Source organism: Hylobates moloch, unplaced genomic scaffold (genome assembly GCF_009828535.3).
Source record: "Hylobates moloch isolate HMO894 unplaced genomic scaffold, HMol_V3 SCAFFOLD_13, whole genome shotgun sequence".
In the NCBI taxonomy this organism is placed as follows: Eukaryota; Metazoa; Chordata; class Mammalia; order Primates; family Hylobatidae; genus Hylobates; species Hylobates moloch.
In genome coordinates this window covers 100,085,052-100,107,151 of record NW_026652288.1, presented here as the reverse complement: position 1 = coordinate 100,107,151, position 22,100 = coordinate 100,085,052, and the positions used below count along the sequence as shown (strand labels likewise).

At 35.9% G+C, this 22,100-nt stretch overlaps 1 protein-coding gene across 4 annotated transcripts in view; it reads right to left on the bottom strand.

Moving 5' to 3' along the window:
* IL1RAP (interleukin 1 receptor accessory protein) overlaps nucleotides 1–22,100 on the bottom strand; it is a 221,563-nt gene that overhangs the window by 12,350 nt on the left and 187,113 nt on the right. For 3 of the 4 annotated variants that reach the window (XM_032171908.2, XM_032171907.2, XM_032171909.2), the window contains 4 exons: nucleotides 18,780–18,906; nucleotides 16,733–16,881; nucleotides 2,938–3,087; nucleotides 1,494–1,637 (listed from right to left, as the gene is read on the bottom strand). In XM_032171908.2, coding sequence (XP_032027799.1) covers nucleotides 1,494–1,637; nucleotides 2,938–3,087; nucleotides 16,733–16,881; nucleotides 18,780–18,906 — 570 coding nt within the window. Of the gene's footprint in view, nucleotides 1–46; nucleotides 167–1,493; nucleotides 1,638–2,937; nucleotides 3,088–16,732; nucleotides 16,882–18,779; nucleotides 18,907–22,100 lie in introns of those variants that run through there. The other variant, XM_058426921.1, reaches the window with a different exon arrangement.

Here is a 22,100-nt window from a genome sequence, read left to right as displayed (position 1 = left end):
TGGAAACTTATATCATGTCTTACTATATTCCTTTATGAAGTCATTTTGCCCCTTAATCTTCACAGGTTCAGAAACAGTAGGGAAAGCCTTGCGATTAAAATCTAGCATGCACAGCCTGGGGGAGAATCCAGGAATGATTGTGTGTTCCACGCAGTGGCACTGGAGGCTGGAAAGAGACCCAGAGTCAAAGAAGACTGGGTAAGAGCAGCAGGGAGAATAAAAAAGGAAGCAAAAGCTAACTAACAAAAGCAAGATGCAAGAGTAATTATGTAGAATGTGAATTCTTCAAAGAATTATCAACCCCTATTGGAGGGTCTTACCCAGTTCCGTGGTAGATAAGTATTTATTGAATGGCTGTATGAACAAATAAATGGGTGAATAAATGATTGGGGAAATTAAGTATTAAAATGAGTGGAATTTATCCTTTAACTGAATAATTAAGTCGTAACTTCCTAGAAAAGTTATACTGAAAGAAATGTCTTATCATGGACTTTTGGATGATGATTGGGAAGATAAAATAACTGATCCAACTAAATCAAAATGAGAATAAAATTTCAACTCTATCTCAATTATCCATGCAATATTTTAAAAAAACTGTTAAATGATGAATGTAGACAGGATTTTAAAGGAATAAAATTGGTTTGTGTTGCTTATGATTAGATATATGACAAGCATTTCAACAGGATAAAGTTTAACAGTGGGTTTGGGAATGTAACATATATTTATTAAAAGGACACCAATGAAAAATTACTTTGTGTGTTACTGTGTGGATCTAAATAGGAGTTGTACTTTTATTTTAACACATTCAAGAATTTAAGCATTTCCTTTCTTTTTAAACCTTCTAGTTACACTGGCTATTATAAAATTTTAAAGTAACCCTCAAATGAATAAGCTGACAGGAAGAAGAAACAGACCCAAGGAAAAGGGGAATTTGAGTAGCACTATTTTGCTTGAAAAGAAAAGTGAGGGGGAAAAAAAAGAGCAAATGCCATAGGAAAATACTGTAATTATTATCAGTGAATCACATCAGGAAAAATTCTACCCACGCTCTTCTGCCACTCAGTTTTAGTAAAACCAAGTAAACCTCTCTTTCTAAAACCAAAATAAAACTGCTTTAAAAAAAAATTCTCAGTCTTGTAAAACAATTCTAGACAACCCAATGTAGATTAGCCTAAACCGAAAAATCTAAATGTGAATAAACAGGATGTTTAAAGCTATGGCCCTTTAATAGAGCTCTAATCCACTGTGCCTCCACGCTTTTCTGACATGCATCTTTGAAAGATTGCAAGGGAAAATATTTTAATACCATAAACTGAGTTGAATAGTATATCTCTTCCAATGTAGTTTTATTTCTAGATGAGTCTGTTACATCAAAGAGCATCGGACATTAAATATCCAAAGATGCTGTGCCATGACTCTCTCCCATAATGCAAAACTAATGATTCTCTCTGCCTTTCAAGGAAGTATCATTTGTACTCATCTGAAATACCTACTTCCCCCAGGCAGACTGTCTCGGTCAAAGATGCACAGCTTGTATCCAAATTCATTCTCCAAAACTCCACGGAGGGTCAGTAATACAAATTCTTCTTCTTCAGCATTCCTTGCATAGGATACATAAATATCATACTCTTTCCCATCTAGCAAAAGGAACACAGATACAATGTAAATTAGGAAAGTTTCTCAATACCATCACATTTTTCTTCAATCTAACTTCTGCATATTAGACATTTTCATTATGTGACAAACTCCAGTGCGATTTTTTACTTGCAACAAGTCTCCAGGCAAAACGACTATTTGAAGATATAATTTTGAATGCTATCTGATATATCCTTAACTCTCATCTTATAGGTTGCTTTATAGTGGAAAAAGAGTGAGGCTCGTCCCATTCAACTGCAAATGAACAAAGCCAGAAGGTAAATCATAGGTACTGGCAATTAATACTGTACAGAAAATTTCAACTTCCTGTCCAAGCCTATCACTCATTAATATATTAAAATTACAAATTGAGCAAAACTTTGTGAAACTGCCTGAATTATTTATATCTGAAAAGAACTAAAATTAAAAATATAATTAGATTTAATGGACCAATCTTTCACAAAGTTGCTTAATTAGAAAAATCACGTCTCATTAAAAACTATCAATTTCGTGTTTCTTCCATAAGCCTACTGAATTAAAATCTTTATGGGGTGGACCTACGAATTTGTATGTTTGAATGCTCTATTCTTTTCACTAGGCAAATTTGTGCTAGAGCTGTGCTTTTTAAATGTTAACGTACACATGAATCACTTGGGAATACGGTTTAAAGGTAGATTCTGAGTCAGTAGGGGCTAGGTCTAAGATTCATCTTCTAATAATCTACACGTGATGTTGCTGCTGGTTCACAGATCACTATCTGAGTACAAGGAGTGTGGATCAGCACTGTCCAATACAGCAGCCATGAGCCACGAGTCTACTGCTCACTCAAAATGTGGCTGGTTTGAATTGAGATGTGTTATAAGGATAAAGCAGGATACATTTTATATTTTGAACATTTTTAGTACCAAAAAAAGACTGTAAAATATCTCATTAACTTTTTAATATTAATTGCATGCTAAAAAATGGTATTATAAATATATTTAATCAATTCATTATTTTTACTTGTTTCTTTTTACTTTTACTAATGTGGTCACTGGGAAATTTTAAGTAGGTAAGTGGCTGGCATTATATTTCTATTTGGACAGTGTTAATTTAGACCGACTCACTAATTAATCCAAGAAAATAGAATAATAATCTTTGGAAAGATTTTTAATAGCAAGGGCTGAAATTAAAGTTAATCTGCTTAAATCTTCCAGTTAATCTAGGTTTTTCAAATCAACATGTTTTCTTTTTTTTTTTTTTTCCAACATATGCTCTAAAGATGACAGTAGAAGAGGTTTATGTCAAATTTCTGTTACTTACCTAAAATGGTTTCATCTGTTCCAAAATGAGCCCGGTAAAATAGGACCATCTCTAGCCAGTAAACATGGTAAACAACAATGAGAATCACCACTAGCAGGATTGTGGCTCCAAAACCACAAGCCAGTTCCACTGTGTATCTTGGAGCTGGCACTGGAATGAACAACAAAGAAACAGAATTGATTTCTGTGTGGTGACCACAGTGACCCATCATCCCGGCAAATAGCTGGATAAGCCAAGCAGCTTAGCTATGCACCTGCCTATGTATGAACAATCAGAGATAACATTGTAGAGTTTAGCACTATTTTAAAATACTAGACCGTGTTATATTTATCTTTTTGTTTCCAGCACCTGGCATAGAAGGTGTTTTTTATTTGAATAGTCTTTGATGATATATAAATTAAAACAGAATCATAACATCAGGAAGGGCTTAGAAGGTCATCTAATTCAAGTCACAATTTGACACCTAAATCTCCTTACAAATATTTTTGAAAATTATCATGCCATCCTCGGTCCATATCTTGGGATGGAGTTCTCATTGCTACCTGAAGAAGTCCACGGTATTGGTAGAATTTTAATTGTTCACGCAGCTGATCTCAGTAAAAATCTTACTATTTTTCCACTATAGTTTCATTCTCTTGTCTAGTGTAGTATGAAAAGAGTTCAACTATCTTTCTTTTCTACTTGGAAATAGGCCTCAGAAACATTATTTTCACTGTGCAAAAGCAAAGGACATCCACCAAATGCTGAATATGCTTGGCTCTGGAAGTTATTTCACATGTTCACAGTTCTTCAGTACATAGTCTAGAGGTGAACTTGCAATATCTGGTTGTGAACAGATTTCTGCATTATCTACTTATTTTTTTATATTTTAGGCACCTTTGCAGTTTCTTTGGAAGTGTCAGAAATAGAGTGAGGTAATTCTCAATCACTTAAAACCCAGATCTTCACTCATTAGCCCTATAATCAAGGTCTGTCACAACCAAATTACTAACCACCTTCCTTCCTTTCTCATTTACCATTGCTTTTTCATCAAAAACATCAGGAAGATTTAATATGATGCCCTTTTCTCATTCTGTGACTTCTGGCTGGAAGTCCTTTCTCTTTTCAGTTTCCAAGTCTATGCTCGAATATCATTATTTTATATAAGCTTTTCTAGAATAAAATTTTTATTGCAACCTGGCCCTCCCTTGTAGAAATTTTTACTCTTCCCTTTGTTTATCATTTGATTACAGCATTACTTATTATATTGTAATTTGTCTACAGACCAGCTTCTTCCCTCCCTCTCATTAACTACACCTTTACAGCCTTTCAGGTAGAGATTATGTCTTTTTCTTCCATGATATCCCTAGAACGCCGAGTATCTCAATGAACATTTCCAGATATAAGATTTTACACTTCTGGGGTATTTAGAAGTCTATTACTAAATTATGTTTCACAATTTTATTTAGTTGATTAGCTTGTGATAATGAAGTTTAAGTGTTTGAAGGAGGAACGGTATATTTACCGGGTCTGAAGCAGGAGTGGCTTAAATTGTGTATTAGCCAATTTGATTATTATTTATTGACATCTACCATTTGCCAGAAGCTTCTGGGGGATACAATGATAAATAAGATGGAAAGGGTCTCTGCCCTTTTGTGGCTAATATTCTAATTCAGGGCAGTAAATATGTAAAGAAATAAATCAGCTGGTTAATTTTAAATAGTGATTAGTGATATAAGAGAAATAAACCATGATAATGTGATAGAGGTGATTGAAGGGTGGGACTGGGGCAAGGGAGGTATACTGCATAAAGTGGTGAGGGAAGGCTTCTGTAAGAGCCTAGAACATTGAAGATGTTAAATGTTTGCTGAGACACAGCTTAGAAGAATCTCATTCAAAGCTGGGATTGCTATAGAGGCTCCCTGACTCCAAAGTTCAGGGATCTTTGAACACCATCACGATGAAGCTCAATTATTGATCATAGAGCAGTTGAAATAAAATCATGTTTATGAACCTTGAGAGCTTGTTTGGAGGTTCTAGCAGGGGAGCACAGCTACTCTTATACCCTTGACAAAAGACCAGTCCCCCTCTATTGCGGATGGTCGTCCTCTTCCACTGAGCGTGCTGCTTCAGGAAGGAGTCACGTGAAGCAGTGAGAGAGGAAGGCGACACCTGCCTAGCCAGCCAGATCAGCTGAATCTACCCTGGTGATCAATGGGGTGATGGACGTTGCAGCCAGATCAGCTTCATATCCAGGAAATCACTTTTTAAAAATGTATCTATTCAAAGCAGAAAATGGAAAGCAGCCTGGAGCTGAACCTGAAGTTCTTTTATTAAAGGGCAAAGCATAGAGTTTTGATTTTATTATCCTAAACTGGGGATATTAATCCTGCCACAGGTATAGCCTGGGACTTAGCAGTGCAAAATTATTATCAGGTACTCTTGTACTCCTTCCATGAATAATGGCACCTTAAAATAAGAAAACTCCATCATAAATTCCAGAAGCTATGTTAGTGCAGTTGCGGAAAATGTACTAAAATCTATTTGGATAGCTGGCATGAAAATCACTGTGTCCTTGGTATTTCTGAGTACGTTATGTTAACAGTACAATAGGGTAATTTCCACTGTTCTTTTCATTATTTGCTCAGTTATTCGGCTCCCTCTGATTGAACATTTTGTGATGGGGGTGGAGGTTGTTGTTGGCTGCACGTACCTGAAATGGATTTTTTAAAAATGCCAATAGAGAGCTTGCTTAATGACTGAGAGATCAGTTACCCTCATAAATTTCCCTCTGCCCCATTCGTTTTACTACCGCCCATTTTATTTCTAATGGGGCACTTGAATTCTGTTTTGTGTCATACAGTCATGTGTCATATTTACAGATTGTATTTTGTAGAGCTATCTTGATAACAAGGAGTCACTAATGCTACTTAACGTATCGAACTCTTAAATAATCTACTAGCTGGATTTTCTAAATAGCTTAAGTCACATGCAAGAAGTTCTCTATAGGGCTTTCAGGTAAAGCAGTGCTGGCTTACAGGGAAAGAGTGATCCTCAGACTACATTTGCTGACTGCCTAGCTGGACCCCCAGGTGTTTTGACAAAAAGATTTCACTCCGATGCAATGACAGACTAAAGAATTTCGTATCAGAGGCCGGGCTCAGTGGCTCATGCCTGTAATCCCAACACTTTGGGAGGCCGAGGCTGGTGGATCACCTGAGGTCGGGAGTTTGAGACCAGCCTGACCAACCTGGAGAAACCCTGTCTCTACTGAAAATACAAAATTAGCCGGGTGTGGTGGCGCATGCCTGTAATCCCAGCTACTCGGGAGGCTGAGGCAGGAGAATCGCTTGAACCCGGGAGGCGGAGGTTGCGGTGAGCCGAGACTGCACCATTGCACTCCAGCCTGGGCAACAAGAGCGAAAACTCCATCTCAAAAAAAAAAAAAAGAGGAATTTCCTATCAGAAAGACGTGATGCTATATGACCAAATTGGACTCCTAAACTCCTTCTCTCATTGATTTTATTAATCATCTGATTCAGGATGTAGCCAAATTTAGCTACTTGATGGTTGTTACTCCTTGAATCAGAATTTTTTCCATCCTTTTTGTAGTTCAATGTAAATAACTGGCTTCAAAGCCCAAATTTCCAGGTAACCACCTTGGTTAGCTCTTGGTATTTTCCCTGTTTTGAGTTCTTGCTCTACAATCACGTTTCTCCTAGGAAATCTGAGTGATTTCCGCCATCTTTATTATTGCTGTTGGAGCCTTGCTATCCACTGCATGTCCCAACTAAATGCCAGCTGCTTGCACTTCCAAGTGTTCCCTGCCACAGAACCCACGGCTACTCCATGCTAAATTGTTGGGACTGACGGATAATTTTTGGAACTGTGGTAATGACCATTCTCCTGAGTTGTAAACAAAGGGAATGCTTTATTAAAATTATGATAAACCAGAGACCTATGACTAAATTGACTAGCAGATGTTACTGATTTGGCTATTATAGTGTGTTAAAACACGTGCACTTTGGACTTCAGCTTCTGTTCTTAAAGGAGTAACTAGTACTGGACTAGCCTTCCTTCCATATCTAAAATATAGTTTGTAAAAAGTTGGACAACTGGTAAGACAGGAATGTGATCTGTGAGAGAAAAGACAAAAAAAAAAAGGTAAACGTTACAATCACTCTGGCTTTTCGATTAAAGGCACCTTTTAAACTGTGGCACAGAGAGGGGAAAGCCAAAATGAGAAAGTGGTCACACTGAGCTAAAGAGATAGAAATGAGAGTTCAAGGCTGCTGTTGAGTCAGATTGCATTTATAGAGAAAAGAACTATTTAGAGATGGAACTCTAGAAGTCTGCACAGGATTATCTCGAGTCTTTAGCCAAATACAAAGCTACACATATTTAGGGGAATACTTTAAAAGGTTGGGCAAAGAATAGCTAGGAACAGATCAACTCTTGGAGCACATGAAGGGCTGTGAGACAGTTGAGCACAGGCCACTCAGAGTGAAGAGATTTTGTTTAGCTCCCCAACATTAATTAGAGACTCCAGGTATGATATGCTTTAGAAGTAGGTCCAGTCTAACCCTACAGAAAAGGCTATTTTAGACCTGCTTTGACAAAGATAAGATGCTTTTTAAAAAGCAAGCAGTTATGCAAGTAATTTAATTACCCGCTAGAACAAAATGTAACACTGTCTTACAAAATTCAGAACTCAAAATTGTAACATCCATAATATCCAGCATATAATTTTTAAAAAGCTAGATAAAAAAGCAAAAAAGTCTATATTAGCTAATAAAAAGATAGCTAATCAAAACAGAATAAAAATTGACAAAAATGGTGGAATTATCAGATAAACACCTAAAAATGAGTATTCTACGTGTATTTGTTCAATTTTTTTTAAACCATGAACATTGTGAACAGCAAATAAAAAATATCAATAGGGACCTTTCAATGAAGATATGGAAATTCAAAAGCTGAAAAATACGATTCTGAAATAAAGAAAATGCAATAGATTAGACAGCACAAAGAAAATGGCCAGCATACATTGGAAACTACACAAACACAGAGCGGGGAAAAGGATGAAAAAGGAAGAAATAAAAATAACGAGAAGTTCAGCAACCTGTGGGACACTACTAATTGGATAGAAGTGGTCTATCCTAATTTTAACTGGAGTACTAAAAGAAGAGAAAGAGTGAGGGGGAAAGCTAGACATATTTGAGGAGAAAATGGCTGAAAATTATTCACATTAAAGGAAAAATATAAACACATAGAACTGAGAAGTTTAATAAACTCTAAGTAAGAAACACACACACACACAAATGACACCACAGGCTATCATAATTTGATTTTCAAAATCAATAAAGAAAAGGTGATCTTAAAATCTGCCAAAGAAAAACATATAACAAATACATAAAGGGCACAAAAATAAACAAGAACAACAACAAGAAAAACTGCCCCGTTTGCATTTTAAATAACATTAGCCAGGAGACAATGGAATACCTTAAAGGGCTGAAAGAAAAGAAATGGATACACTTTCAACATATCCTGTGAAAATATTGACAAAGGCACCAGAGAAACATAATGAGAAAGTAAATATCTTTCCAATTAATTGTGCTGGAACAACTGGATATCGGTATGAACACAGAAATTAATAATCATTAAAGAAGAAGTTAATAAAGTACATCTCATAAAAAATGAGAACCTCTGCTCATTAAAATACACCACGAAAAAACAAATTGTCCTGCAACAGACTGGGGAAAAGTATTTGCAAAGCATGTGTCTGACAAAGGACTGGTATCCAGGACAGATGAAGAACTGCTAAGATTCAATAATAAAATACAAACTATTTATAAAATGAACAAAATGTTTGAACAGTCACATCACAAAAGACATACAGATGGCCAATAAGCACATGAAGAATAAGTGCTCAGTATTTTGAGACATCAGGGAAATGAAGAATGAAACTACAATAAGATACCACCATATACTCACCTATAATTGCTAAAACGAAGAAGGCTGACAACACCAAATCTTTAAGATGTAAATGTTGATGGTGGAATATAGAATGATATAGCCACTTGGGGAAAAAAAAAAGTCTAACGGTTTCTAATAGAACTAAGTCAGTAATTCCACTCATAGGTATTCATCTCAGAGAAGTAAAAGCGGTAGTCCATTAAGAAACTTGGATAAGAAAGTTCACAGAAGCTTTATTCAAAAGACCCCAAAACTGGTAACAGACCAAATGTTCACCACCCAGAGAATGAATAAACAAATCATTCTGCATTCTTAAACAAAACATAAACAAAACAAAACCACTCCATGGCAAACAAAAGGAGCAAATGCCTGATACACACAACAGCATGGGTGAATATCAAGAACATTTGCTGAGTGAAGGTACAGTTATACAATAGTGCATTCTGTATGGGTCCACATACACAGAGTTCTAGAATATTAAAAAAACTATTCTAAAAAAGGAAATAAAACCAGTTGTATTGTTTGGGGAGGTGGGGAAGTTGGGGGTAGAAAGGATTGACTGACAAGAGGAAGAATGTTACTTTCTGGTGATGGTAATATTCTATATCTTAATAGGATATTAGGTAACGCATATATATGCGTTTGTCAAAAATTATCAAATGGTACACTTGAATTATGTAATTTGTTACTTTATGCAAATTTTACCTAGAAAAGAAACTTACAAATAAATATTAAAATATTGATAATGATAAGGAGCTTAAATGTTTACTGATGTCTGCATCTACTTTGAAATGTATCAGAAAATAAGATGGATTGACGTACTGGCAGAAGAATGAACAGACATGTGATAAAGCAAAGATAACAAAATGTTAATGGTAGAATCTAGGTAGGTTGTATTACTGCTCACTGTGTAATTCCTTAAAATCTTCCATATATTTGAAAACTTCCTTAGTAAAGTTTTGAAATATAAAAATTAAAATGAAATAAGACATTTTCAGATTAAAACAAAGCTGAGAGAATTTGTCACCAGCAGATGTACCAGAAACATTAAATAGTTCTTCCGATTAAAATGTTAGCAAGAATAGATAGTGTCAGAAATAAAAAATAAGCAAATAAATTTTAAAAATTATCAGTTCTTAACTTCTTAGAAGACAGTTATTTAAAGCCAAACTTTCACAATACCTGGTGGTACATTGTAATTCATGCAAAACCAAAATGTATGATAGCACAACACAAAGGATGGGAGGGAAGAAATGGAAATATGCCATAGTAAGTTTCTCATAAAATATGTAAAGTGATTAATTCAAGATAAACTGATAAGTTTAGGAAAAATATTATAAACTCCAGAGGAAACAAAACAAAACAAGCCCCAAACAAAAAGGAAGAGCCAAAAGCTCAAAAAAGTGATAAAATAAAATACAGTGAAAATACCAATTAGTCTAGAGGAGATAAAAATAAAGACAGGTAGACAACAAATAGCAAGATGGTAAACTTAAAGGCAGTCATATTAATAATTAAAGAAAAATGGATTAAACATTCAAGTTAAAAGGCAGAAATGATCAGATTGGATCCAATACCCAATAATATGCTGTAAATAAGATATATACATTAAGTATAAAGTATAAGTATAAAAGTATAAAGATGCTGCTAGGTAAAATAAAATAATGGAAAAAACATACACGAATTATAAGAAAGCTTGCAGTGAGCTGAGATCGCACCACTGCACTCCAGCCTGGGCGACAGAGCAAGACTCTGTCCCCCTACCAAAAAAATAAACAAGTTAAAAAAATTAAAAAAAAGAAAGCTGGAATGGCTACATTCATATTAGACACAGAGTATTAACAGAAAAAAATGGACATTTCACAATTTAAGAGTCAATTCATGAACAAAAGACATGTCGATCCTAAATAAGCGTGTATTAAATATCACAGTTCCAAATACATGAGACAAATACTGGCAGAACTGAAGAGAGAATTGGAAAAATCCATATTATATGTAAAGATTTCAACACCATTCTCTCTTTTAATAACTGAATAACAAAGTATATTGGAAAAATCAGAAGGATATTGAAGACATGAACAACACTGACACCCATTTTCTTAGTTGACATTTACTGGACACCACACTCGAAACTACAAAATATGTGTCTCTTTCAAATGCATATCAAACATTTACCAAGATAGGCGGTCTGCAAATACTTTTTTTTTAAGTACCAATAAGCTTAAAAAGAATAAAATCATGCAAAGTATGTTCTTTGGACACATCAGAATTAAATAAAAGATTAGAAATTAGAATCAAGTGTGCAGCACTGTGGCAAAGCTCTCATTCCCCATTCCCTCGGTTTTCACAGATACCCTGGAAATTGAACCTGAAGGATAAGAAAAGGAAGGCTTGTACCAGTTCATATACACAGCCAGCACTGAGTCCAGAACTTGAACCCAGGTCTATCTAGAACAAAAACCTATGTTTCTCCACTCCATAATGTAGTTCTCTCAGGTAGTTCTAAGATGGAGACACCTGCTCCCAGACTTTTTTCCTAATTTTTTACATTAGCTATACTTAAATGACAGTATGAAATGTTACAAATAACTTTATCAAGAGTGAACATAAGGCCAACTCTAAAATTCAAATGAATTTTCGTATATAATGTAGTAAAACGATCTGGAAAATTCCAAGCGTGTTTAAATTAAGTAACACATGTCAAAATAACCCTTAGGTCAAAAGGAAATGAAGACAGAAATTAGAAAGTATTTTGAACTTAATGATCACAAAAACTCAACATTTCAATATTTGTTGGATTTAGTTAAAATAATCCTGTGAGGAAAATACGTAGCTCAGAATACTTATATTGGAAAAGAAGAATTACTTAAAAATCAGTGATACAGCTTATATTTTAGGATGACTGACAAAAAGAAAATGAAGTGTCAAGTATGCAAAAAGAGGAAAATAAGTATATGAATAAAGTAAATAAAACAAAATATATAAACAACAGAGAAAAATCAATAAAAATATGTTCAAAATTGATAAACCCTTATCCTGACTGATGAAGGACAAAAAAAGGCAAAACACCAATTACTAATATCAGGAGTGACAGTGGAGCATCACTAAAAATCCTGCAGACATTAAAAGGATAATAGGAAATAATCTAAAGAAAAGTATGCCAACAATGTGACAACTTAGATGAAATGGAAAAAAATGCCTTGAAAGCCAAAACTGCCACAAGAAGAAAAAGAAAATCTCAGTAACTAAAAAGGACACTGAATTCATAATTAAAAGCTTTCCCAAAAAGAAAACAACAGGCCCAGATCGTTATATGAGTAATTCTTTTGAGCAGGAAATAATAACCAGTTTTACTCATAGGCTTTCACATAATCGCAAAAGAGGGAACATTATCCAGCTCATGTAATGAGACCAGCATAACCCCGACATTAGTCACAGCATTACAAGAAAAGAGTACTACAAACCAATATCCTTCATGAACAAAGGTATGAACAAAATTTGGTGAAACCCCATCTCTACTGAAAAAAAAAAAAAAATTCGCCAGTGTGGTGGTGGGTGCCTGTAATCCCAGCTACTCAGGAGGCTGAGGCAGGAGAATCATTTGAACCCAGGAGGTGGAGGTTGCAGTGAGCTGAGATCATGCCACTGTATCCAGCCTGGGCAACAAGAGGGAAACTCCATCTCAAAAAAAAAAAAAAAAAATTCTTAACATGAACAAAATCTGTGACAAAATATTAGTAAATCAAATCCAGTAATACATAAAAAGGACAATAAATCATGACAATATGAGGGTTTATTTTAGGCATGCAAAATTGGATGAACATTTCAAAATCAGTAAGTATAAATCATCACACTGACAGATTAAAAATAAAAACATATAATTCTCTCAACAGATCCAGTTAAGAATTCAACAAAACTTAACATACTCAAAAAAAAAAAAAAAATCTCAGCAAACTAAAAATGAAAAAATTGCTCATGAAAATAAAGGTCATCTCCAAAAATCCTGTCTATAAAAACCTGAATGCTTGCCCTCTAAATTTGGAAACAATGCAAAGATGGCTGCTCTCAAAACTTCTACAGAACATTGTACTGGAGGTCCAAAAGAGTGAAATGGACAGTAAAAAGTGATTAAAGTTATGAAATTTAGAAAGGAAGAAGTAAAAATCTGTTTGATTATGGGTGACACAATCAAGCATATGGAAAATCCTAAGAAACAAAACAAACAAATACCACCCTAAAGTTCAAAAGATCAAGATCAATATATAAAAATCAATTAATTGCATTTTCAAAGAACAACTGGAAAATGAAAATTTAAAAAGTGCTATTACAGGCTATATCTGATTTCATGACTTATTTTAAATTTTAAAACTATGTTAACCACGATAAACTGGTATTGGACTAAAGATAGATAAACAGATGAACAGAGCAGGGAATGCCGAAATAGATCTGTATTCATAGAATTAATTTTTGGGCTGCTTTCTGAACAATTCAACAAATAAAGGAAAGATTTTTCAGTATGATATGAGAACAACTGGTTATCTATGTGGAAAAACAAAACACTAAACATTAACCCAATACCTCAGAGTGTTAAAAAAAAAAAAAAAAAAAAAGGATCATAGGCCTAACTCTAAAAGAAAAATCTACCAATCTTCCAGAAGAAAACGCAGAAGGATATCTTTCTAACCTGAATACCTTTCTAACTTTAGGCAAAGATTGCTAATACCGAATTTAGAAACCATTAAGCATAGAAGAAACTGATATAATAAATGCCATCAAAGTTTTAAAGATTCTGTTTAAAAGAAAATGAATTCACAAACTGGCTGACAATATTAACAATTCATATATCTGACACAGGACTTTTGAGATATATATGCATCTGTGTCTATATCCTAACATACATTAAATTTAAAAACAAATGACCAGTAACAAAAATGAGCTAAACATTTCAACAGATACTTCACAAAAAGATATATTAGCTAATGACAAATAAGGCTATGAAAAATTGTCCCACATCATTAGTATCCAATAAATGCAAATTTAAAGCACAATGTAATAACACTATGCATCCATTAGTATGGCTAAAATTTGAAAGTTTGACAGCTCCAAAAGTTGGTGAGGTAATAGAGTGCCTGGAATTTGTGTGCATTGCTAGAGGACAGGTCAAATGGTCCAATCTCTTTGGAAATAGGTTTGGCAGTTTCTCACAAAGTTAAACAGATACCTTGCCTTAGTCCTTATCACGCTGTTATTATAAAACAACGGGCTGGGCGTGGTGGCTCACACCTGTAATCCCAGCACTTTGGGAGGCTGAGGCAGGAGGATCACCTGAGGTCAAGAGTTCGAGAACAGCCTGGCCACCATGGTGAAATCCTGTCTCTAGCAAAAATACAAAAATTAGCCAGGTGTGGTGGCACACGCCTGTAGTCCCAGCTACTTGGGAGGCTGAGGCAGGAGAATTGCTTGAACCCAGGAGGCAGTGGTTGCAGTGAGCTGAGATCATGCCACCGCACTCCAGCCTAGGTGACAAGAGCAAAACTCTGTCTCAAAAATAAAAAATTAATAAAAATAAATACATAAAAAAAAGAAACTGCCTCCTCTTAATACTTAGCTTTAACTGACTATAATGAAATTTTGCTGTCAATAAGATCCATATCAGTATCTTTCTCTCATTCCAGGTGTTAGTCTTTTCTTGACATCCTTTTGAGAAAGTACATAGAATGCTTTGCTAATAAATTGAGAGTAGGCCCACACATGTAACGTATGAATGTGAACTCAGATACAACCTCTGAATTTCAGCATTAGCTGGCCCAGAATAGAAGCCAAGTGAAGAAAACCACAACTCCTCTGGTACCACTCGAAATACAAAGGTATGACCAAACGGTGATTTTATATCAGCTTTCAGCACAGATCATCTAGTCTAGAGGATCCACCTGTCACTTCACATTCCTGAAGCTGTCCTTATTACACCATTTAGAGCAGGGGCTTCTGTAAAAGGCGAGCTACTCCAGTAGCTCTGGGAGGCAAACTTGTGCTTCACTCCTACATTACACATTGCTTTGATTGTTTTGATGCTATTCATTTGACAATAAGTTATTAACTTATGTCACCTTCCATAATTATTCCCCAGGATACATCCCTCAGAAGACGATCCTCACAAAAAGCTCCATACTTAAGAAATCTGGAGTCGAATACATATGAAAACATCCTGCCACTATAATCCAATTTCCTGCAGATATTCCTATCAAATGTTCACATATTAAATACTCGAATGGGTCCTAAATAAACTAACTTGATTGATTTTTTTAAATCCAGACATAAATGATACTTATTGGACGATAAAAGCCTTTGTCTAATAACACCTATGAAAATCTTCAGGAAATAATGAGTTAATATTTATTGAGTATTTCATATATAGGTATATATGCCAATAACTGTGCTGAGCGCTTCAAAACAACCTTATGAGGCAGTGGCATTATTGTGTCTACTTTAAATATAAGGAAATTGAGGCTCGGAGACATTTACTTTTCACAGAGTTAGGATGCGCAGAAACCAGAATTTCAACACAGGTGGTCTGACTCTAGAGTATAATAATGCATTGCAGGACAATACTGCTTCTTAGCAGTGTTCCCGAGAACTCAGTTTGGGAAACTGCCTTACATCATGTCCTTCGGTCTTTCCTTTTCACACTGGCTTCTGAGGAACAGAAGCAATGAATTATCCTGAACTGATTCACTAATACTTCATACGAGGCATATATGTTTCAGGCTGTTGCTATTTACTTTTTAAATTGTAATGAAAGTTTGAGGTGAATCCTGTTTTAGCTTTAAAAAAGCATTAAGTCTCATTGTAAAATGTAACAAATATGTGCTATTTGATTCATTTTTGAATAAATATTACACACTCTATATACACTAGGAGCCAGGATGATTCTGAATGACCTGATGGCATGTGTGATAACTCATCAGTACTTTTCTCAAGACCATTGAAAACATCCTTAAAGGGATTTTCTGGGATTCTGTGTTAGGTGAGAGACACAAAGAAAATTTTAGACACAATCTGTTTAGGAGCAGCACTTCTCACAGGAAGGCTTTGTAATTTTCATTTATTGTAGAATAATATAGTACTATCAACATAGAAATCATGTTTATATCATTTAAAATCATAACTTAAATGATTGTCATTTTAGCAATTGTGACTACTGGTATATTATAAATCTGCATAAATGTTGATACATGGTGTTTAAAATAATATTATAATTATGTATTTTTTGAAAATAAGCATTTAATACCTTAATTAATTGCATACAATTAGATGGCTGCTACTAATAATGTTTTACAACTACAGATGATGCTTCTAATAATATTAAAAGATAGATAATTCTCTTTCTGTTATTTGTTCAGGAAAAATTCCAAAAGTATTAGGTCAGATGATGCAATCTTTTTTATGACTCTTGAATTCCACCAAGAATGATTTTTAAAAGGGTCTTAATAATTCACCAACAATATGTGGCTCTATCAGTTTTTTCTATCTTTGGTAGCTTTCAATATTTTGTTTTTAATTTTCATAATTGTACAGACACAAAATTGTGTCTCATTGTAATCATGAGGATTTTTTTTTAGCTACACATGGGCATTACGGTTCTAACAATTTCAGAAACAATATTTTGAGTATCTTACATAGATGAAAACTTTCATATTTTTCATTTAAGTTTGATTCATTACTGTGGGTTAGATGCCATCGGGCTGGGTGCTGGAGCTTTCTTGTTCTCGGTCTCTCCTTTTGTCCTTATTCACCACAACGTTAACTTGGAGCTGAGAGACTCATCACTGACTGCATCTATTACCTTTCTGCTTCACCGTGGCTGCTTTGGCAACTTCGCCTTTGGCACTTCTAGCATGACAGACATAGCTGCGCTTGAGATCCTCAGAGGTAACTTTCTTGATGCTCAAAATCTGAGTTCTTGTTTCATCTTCCGTTCTACTATGACTTATACTAGAAATAGAGGGAAGAGAATCAAAGCATTTGAGAGTGACTCCAGAGCTATGGACTGTGTATGAATCAGACAAGTAAGCAACCACAGACCCCCACTGCAGGTGAGGGCAAGGAAGGTTGATAAGCTGAGCTACCTATAATGCAGTGATGACGAAGTATGAATGGTAAGATTCTAACACTATACTATACCATCTACACTACACGCTATCCCACTGTCTAGACCAAATCCCAACGCTGGCTTCTTTTTATAGATCTCTCTTCAAAACAAAATGTCTCTTTTGCTTAAACTTCTGAGCCAGAATGCTGTATCAGTTTAGAGAGAAGCTTCTGGGGCCAGGTCCTTTTGGGTTTTTATCCAGGATTTGTCAATTCCTGGCTGTATACTTTGGGTGAGATAACCAATCTTTCCAGGTCTTAGGTTCCTCTTTTGGAAAAGAGGGAAGTTGTAATGCCCACACAGTGCATTACATATATTAATTTATTCAGGAATTTTGAGGACTGAATATGCTAAGGCATGAATATTGGAATAATGCTTAATAAATATTCATGTAGGTATTATTGTTATCCCATAGGAATAGCCGATGCATTTCAGTGATTTCCAAAGCATGGATTCTGAACACAGCTAGAATATTGTGGTCAGAAATCTGAACTCTCATGGTTAAATCCTAACATATAAAAAGAGGAAGCTGCTATGAACAAGTAAACTTTGTAAAAATAAATATATCCAACTCTCAGTGAATCAGAGATCAAGTGTTTTGGGTCCAAGATCAAAATTTAAAATCCCTTTGAACTCCTTTGCTCATCGCAGAGAAAAATCTCTCTGCTACAGCTGACTGCCATTTAGGTTCTTTTTTTAACTAGGCTTACTGTCAGGTATGAGAATTTGGTTAAGGGCTCTGATTGGTTTAGCTTAAGCTTAATGCCACTGCCATCCTATGAACAAGGAGTACGTTTCAACAGCAGCAAGGTGGAACAATACGACTTTCCTTATTATTTATTCATTATTATTATGAGGATGGGATGCAAAGTGTTAAAAATTCCTAAAAAAGATCAATAATTCTCCCTGTGAGCCTCCAGCCACATTACTTTGTCATGTAGCTGACCAGCTGCAAATGTTTAATTGGTGCAGTGAGCCAACTGCTGTTTGGTAATGGTATTAATGCTTCATTTGCAGTGGAACCTTCTGTCTTCAAGGACGCACATTTTCCATTTTGCCAACGCTTTAAAAAATCAGGTTTATTTAGGAATAAAATGTTATTTTATTTTAAAAGTGAGTTATATTACTACCCATCTACCTTTAGGATAAAATTTAAATTACAAAAATATATTTAGTTAATATTAAAAATTACTAATTATAAATGTAACTGTAGGTTATATGAGTTAAGAAAGAGGAGGAGAGAGGAAATGCATGCTCGCTGCAATGCAAAAAAACAAAACATAATTGCCTAAGGCACAAATACATAGGGCCAGACACTGGGATTGAGAAAAGGAAAAACACACACTGATAGGTTTCCACATACCCACAACCCATGATTGTGACCTTTTTAGTCATGTAAGATATGTATTCTCTCTACTTCCATGTGGGTATCATAAATGTGTGAATCTTGCTGGGCTTAAGACAATAGGGTGCATGTCCTGTGGACAATCTGATGAAGATGCTCAGCCTCAGAACGTTCTAATTCAGTTCTCCACTGGTCATCAGGCAGCATCTGTTCCTTGCATTGCTAGTCCAGTAACCCTGGTTTGGGATGCAGCCACCAAAGATTTGAAAATCTTGCTGATTTTTGTTAGTGATAGGGAAAATTGAGAATTTTTATTTTCACTGACGAGAACACACATCAGAGATCATTAAGTTGAGAAACAAAGGTTAGTCACTCCCTTGCCGGCCCCCATGATACCTTTCGTTAATGGTTACATCAATAGTGATGTCATCAGGTTTTTTTCCATCAATGGTCCACCAAACTTCATTGCGAGAATCCATCAGAAAACTAAAATAGACCGTACAGGGAATGAGTAGCTCCTCTCCTGAAAACAAAACAAAACAAAAAGCAAACAAAAAACAAAGACGAAGTTAACCCATTAGTGTTTATCCTTCACATGGCTATATTGGTTCTACTCTCTGGCTAATCAGAAGCTACAAGTTATGTGTACCTGAAACACTGCTTATGAGTAATTCTCTAGTCGACTCCCATAAGGTAATGTACCATACTTCATTCCAAAACAAACAGGCAAAACCAAATAAAGAAGGCCATCACTTTGTATAAAATTACCAGAGTGACCATTTTTAATATAATCTAAATAAATTCTAAAATGATGATATTTGTTTAAAAAGTCTCTGACAAGGCTAGGCACAATGTCTCACACCTGTAATCCCAGCACTTTGGGAGGCTGAGGCAGGTGGATCACTTGAGGTCAGGAGTTCAAGACCAGCCTGGCCAACATGGTGAAACCCCATCTCTACTAAAAATACAAAAATTAGCCGGGCATGGTGGCGCCCGCCTGTAATCCCAGCTACTTGGGAGGCTGAGGCAGGAGACTTGCTTGAACCCAGGAGGTGGAGGTTGCAGCGAGCCAAGACTGTGCCACTGCACTCCAGCCTGGGCAACAGAGTGAGACTCCATCTCCAAAAAAAAAAAAAAAAGTCTCTGACAATATCCTTTTTAGCCCCAGACCTCCACAGACTGCTCTTCTCCTTTGTTATTCTCCTCCAGAAGGGTGACTGAGGACTGGTTCTCCATATCTTCAGTCCTTGGCCAGGAAAGATGGGGAAATACCATCACAGAGAGACCTGGCTGAGGAGGCCCACCTTGAAATGCTCCAGCTATCAGGGTGCATTCAACAAATTTTAAGATAACTTAAAAATAGAAAACTCTGTGCTATCCCTCTGAGATGGAACATGAGGTTAGGGAGATCCCTAGGCAGAAAATGGTAGTAACAGCAGCAGCAGCAACATACTTACTAAGAATTTTGTACAAGTTATTGCACTAAATATTTATATTTATTAATGGTCTTATTTAATCTTACAAAAGCACCATGAGGTGTTTTTTTAAAATCTATGTTTCCCAGATGTAAAAGTTGAAGCTTAAGGATGCTAAATGATATTCCTAAGTTAAATCAGTAATAAGTGAAGGGCCAGGATTTGACCTAGACTGACCTTCCATCCCAGTTTGCCCAGAACTGTTCTGTTTTATGCCTGCTTTCCTGGTTACTTATATTAATAGGTAGTGGCTATGTTTACTCACAGAAAGTGCCCTGGTTTAGATGATGAATTATATCATCACCCTAATTTGAACTTAGGCTTATTTGACTGAGTGGCCATACTCTATCTACCCTCCCAATGCAACGTACTTAAGTCTTTTCCCTCCAGTTTTCCGTATCTGTATGTCACTAAGAAAGATAAAGGGAACATGGATTCAACAACCCTTCTGTCAGCATAGTTTGACAGGTAGATAAATATATTTATGTTATTAATAAGGGTTTACCCTGACAGCAGGAAGAGTATTCATGTGACTATATAAAGCCATACCTAATTCTAGGAAATTCAGCCTCTTACCGTGTTCTCTGTGTTTCACAAAGCAAGTCATATTTTCAAATTTACCTTGATTTTTTTGGCATCGTTCTCCATCTATGTTGATCATTATTATCTTTTTTAGAGTAAAATCAAATTTCTATGTCAACATATATAACATACAAGATCAATTGTATCTTTATTACTGTTTGTTGCTATAAATTTATTCACACCAGGAAAAATGTCATATTTAAAATTCTCAAAATAGTTTTGGCACAGGTCAAATCTCATTTTGTTAAGTCCCTGAACTCTTTTAATTGATTTATTTTTTTTCATCAGCCTCTTCCCCAGCCACCCTGGCCCCCTCTCTCCAGAATGCTTTGCTGCCTGCCCTGATGCCACAGCTACTTTTACTCCTACTCATGTTAATTCTAGATAAACATTTAATGTTACAGCCTTTCCAGCCAATTGTGCTCTGCAGAAACCATGCAGCTTCTCTACATGAAGACTTAGCATCCCTACTCCAAAGAGACTCCACACAATTTTTCTGATGCTTATTGGCAAGAGGAACCAAATAGAAATAGTAAGAAGGATGCACAAAATGCACCCTAAGATTGCCTGTAATGGTCAGTGTTTTAAGGTCTATAAAGCTTTATGCCTCCGCTGCTCACCCAAACACTGGATGGCAAAAAGGTCCACATCTATGTTTCACATCCACGTTAAACTTATTGGCAAACCAATGGTGCTTGTGCAGAATCCAGTTCAAGTCGCCAGCTGCAAAAATGCACAGCGAGCACATGAGGACCCCACTGCAGTGTGGGTAAGGAGCACCCTCAGAAACATCACCCTCAAGTTACTGCCACTTGACCAGCCTAGCAACTGCATGCATGTCAGACAAGTTGTACTTATGGCTTGAGGAAAGTGAGCTGAAGACTTCAAGGACCCTTTAGATAGGGCCCAGAGATACACATCGGGGCTGTATGTGTCTGGTACCCACTCCGTAAACTTTTGATTTTTTTCATTCTCTGATACATATCCTACAATCATACTCCCTACCAAACACAAAACAGGCACTGCCTGAAATAAGAGGTGTGTCAAGTGGAGGATGCATTTTGACAGTTCCTGTGTTTGTCAGCTTTCCATTAACAACTACATACCTCTTTTTCCACCTTTTTTTTTTTTTTTTTTTTACTGAATAGCATCCTCTCAGTTGTTTTCACCCATTAACAACTGACTATTATCTTTAGCACATTTTAAACAGCTGCTCTTTTATACCTCTGTGAAAGCTGTCAGGGTCAAAATGGAGTCACTTGTGCCACACTCTAACAAAAAACAGTTGGGAGGTCATATAAAAGGGTCCCTCACACACACATGCCTATTATAAAAACTAGTACAAGGACTCTGAGCCCACTTATCTTGCACAAAGGCCAGCACGATTCTTACACAAATAATATTTCTGTGAGGAAGTCCGACCACCAATGGTCAGTCAAGCTTGGACTGATGTTACCCTGTTATTGGTTCTTATAACCAAGGGTAATTATTTCAAAACAACTTTATGTAACCTTCCTCACTTTGCCTGTCAAAACTGTTATGTTCCTATGCTTTCTGGGTATGGCTATGGTTCCCGCATGGGATGCCATAGCACTCATATTCCTGGATTGCTGTCTGCAGTTCGTTCCTGAATAAATCCTTTTCTTTTTGGAGAGCTATT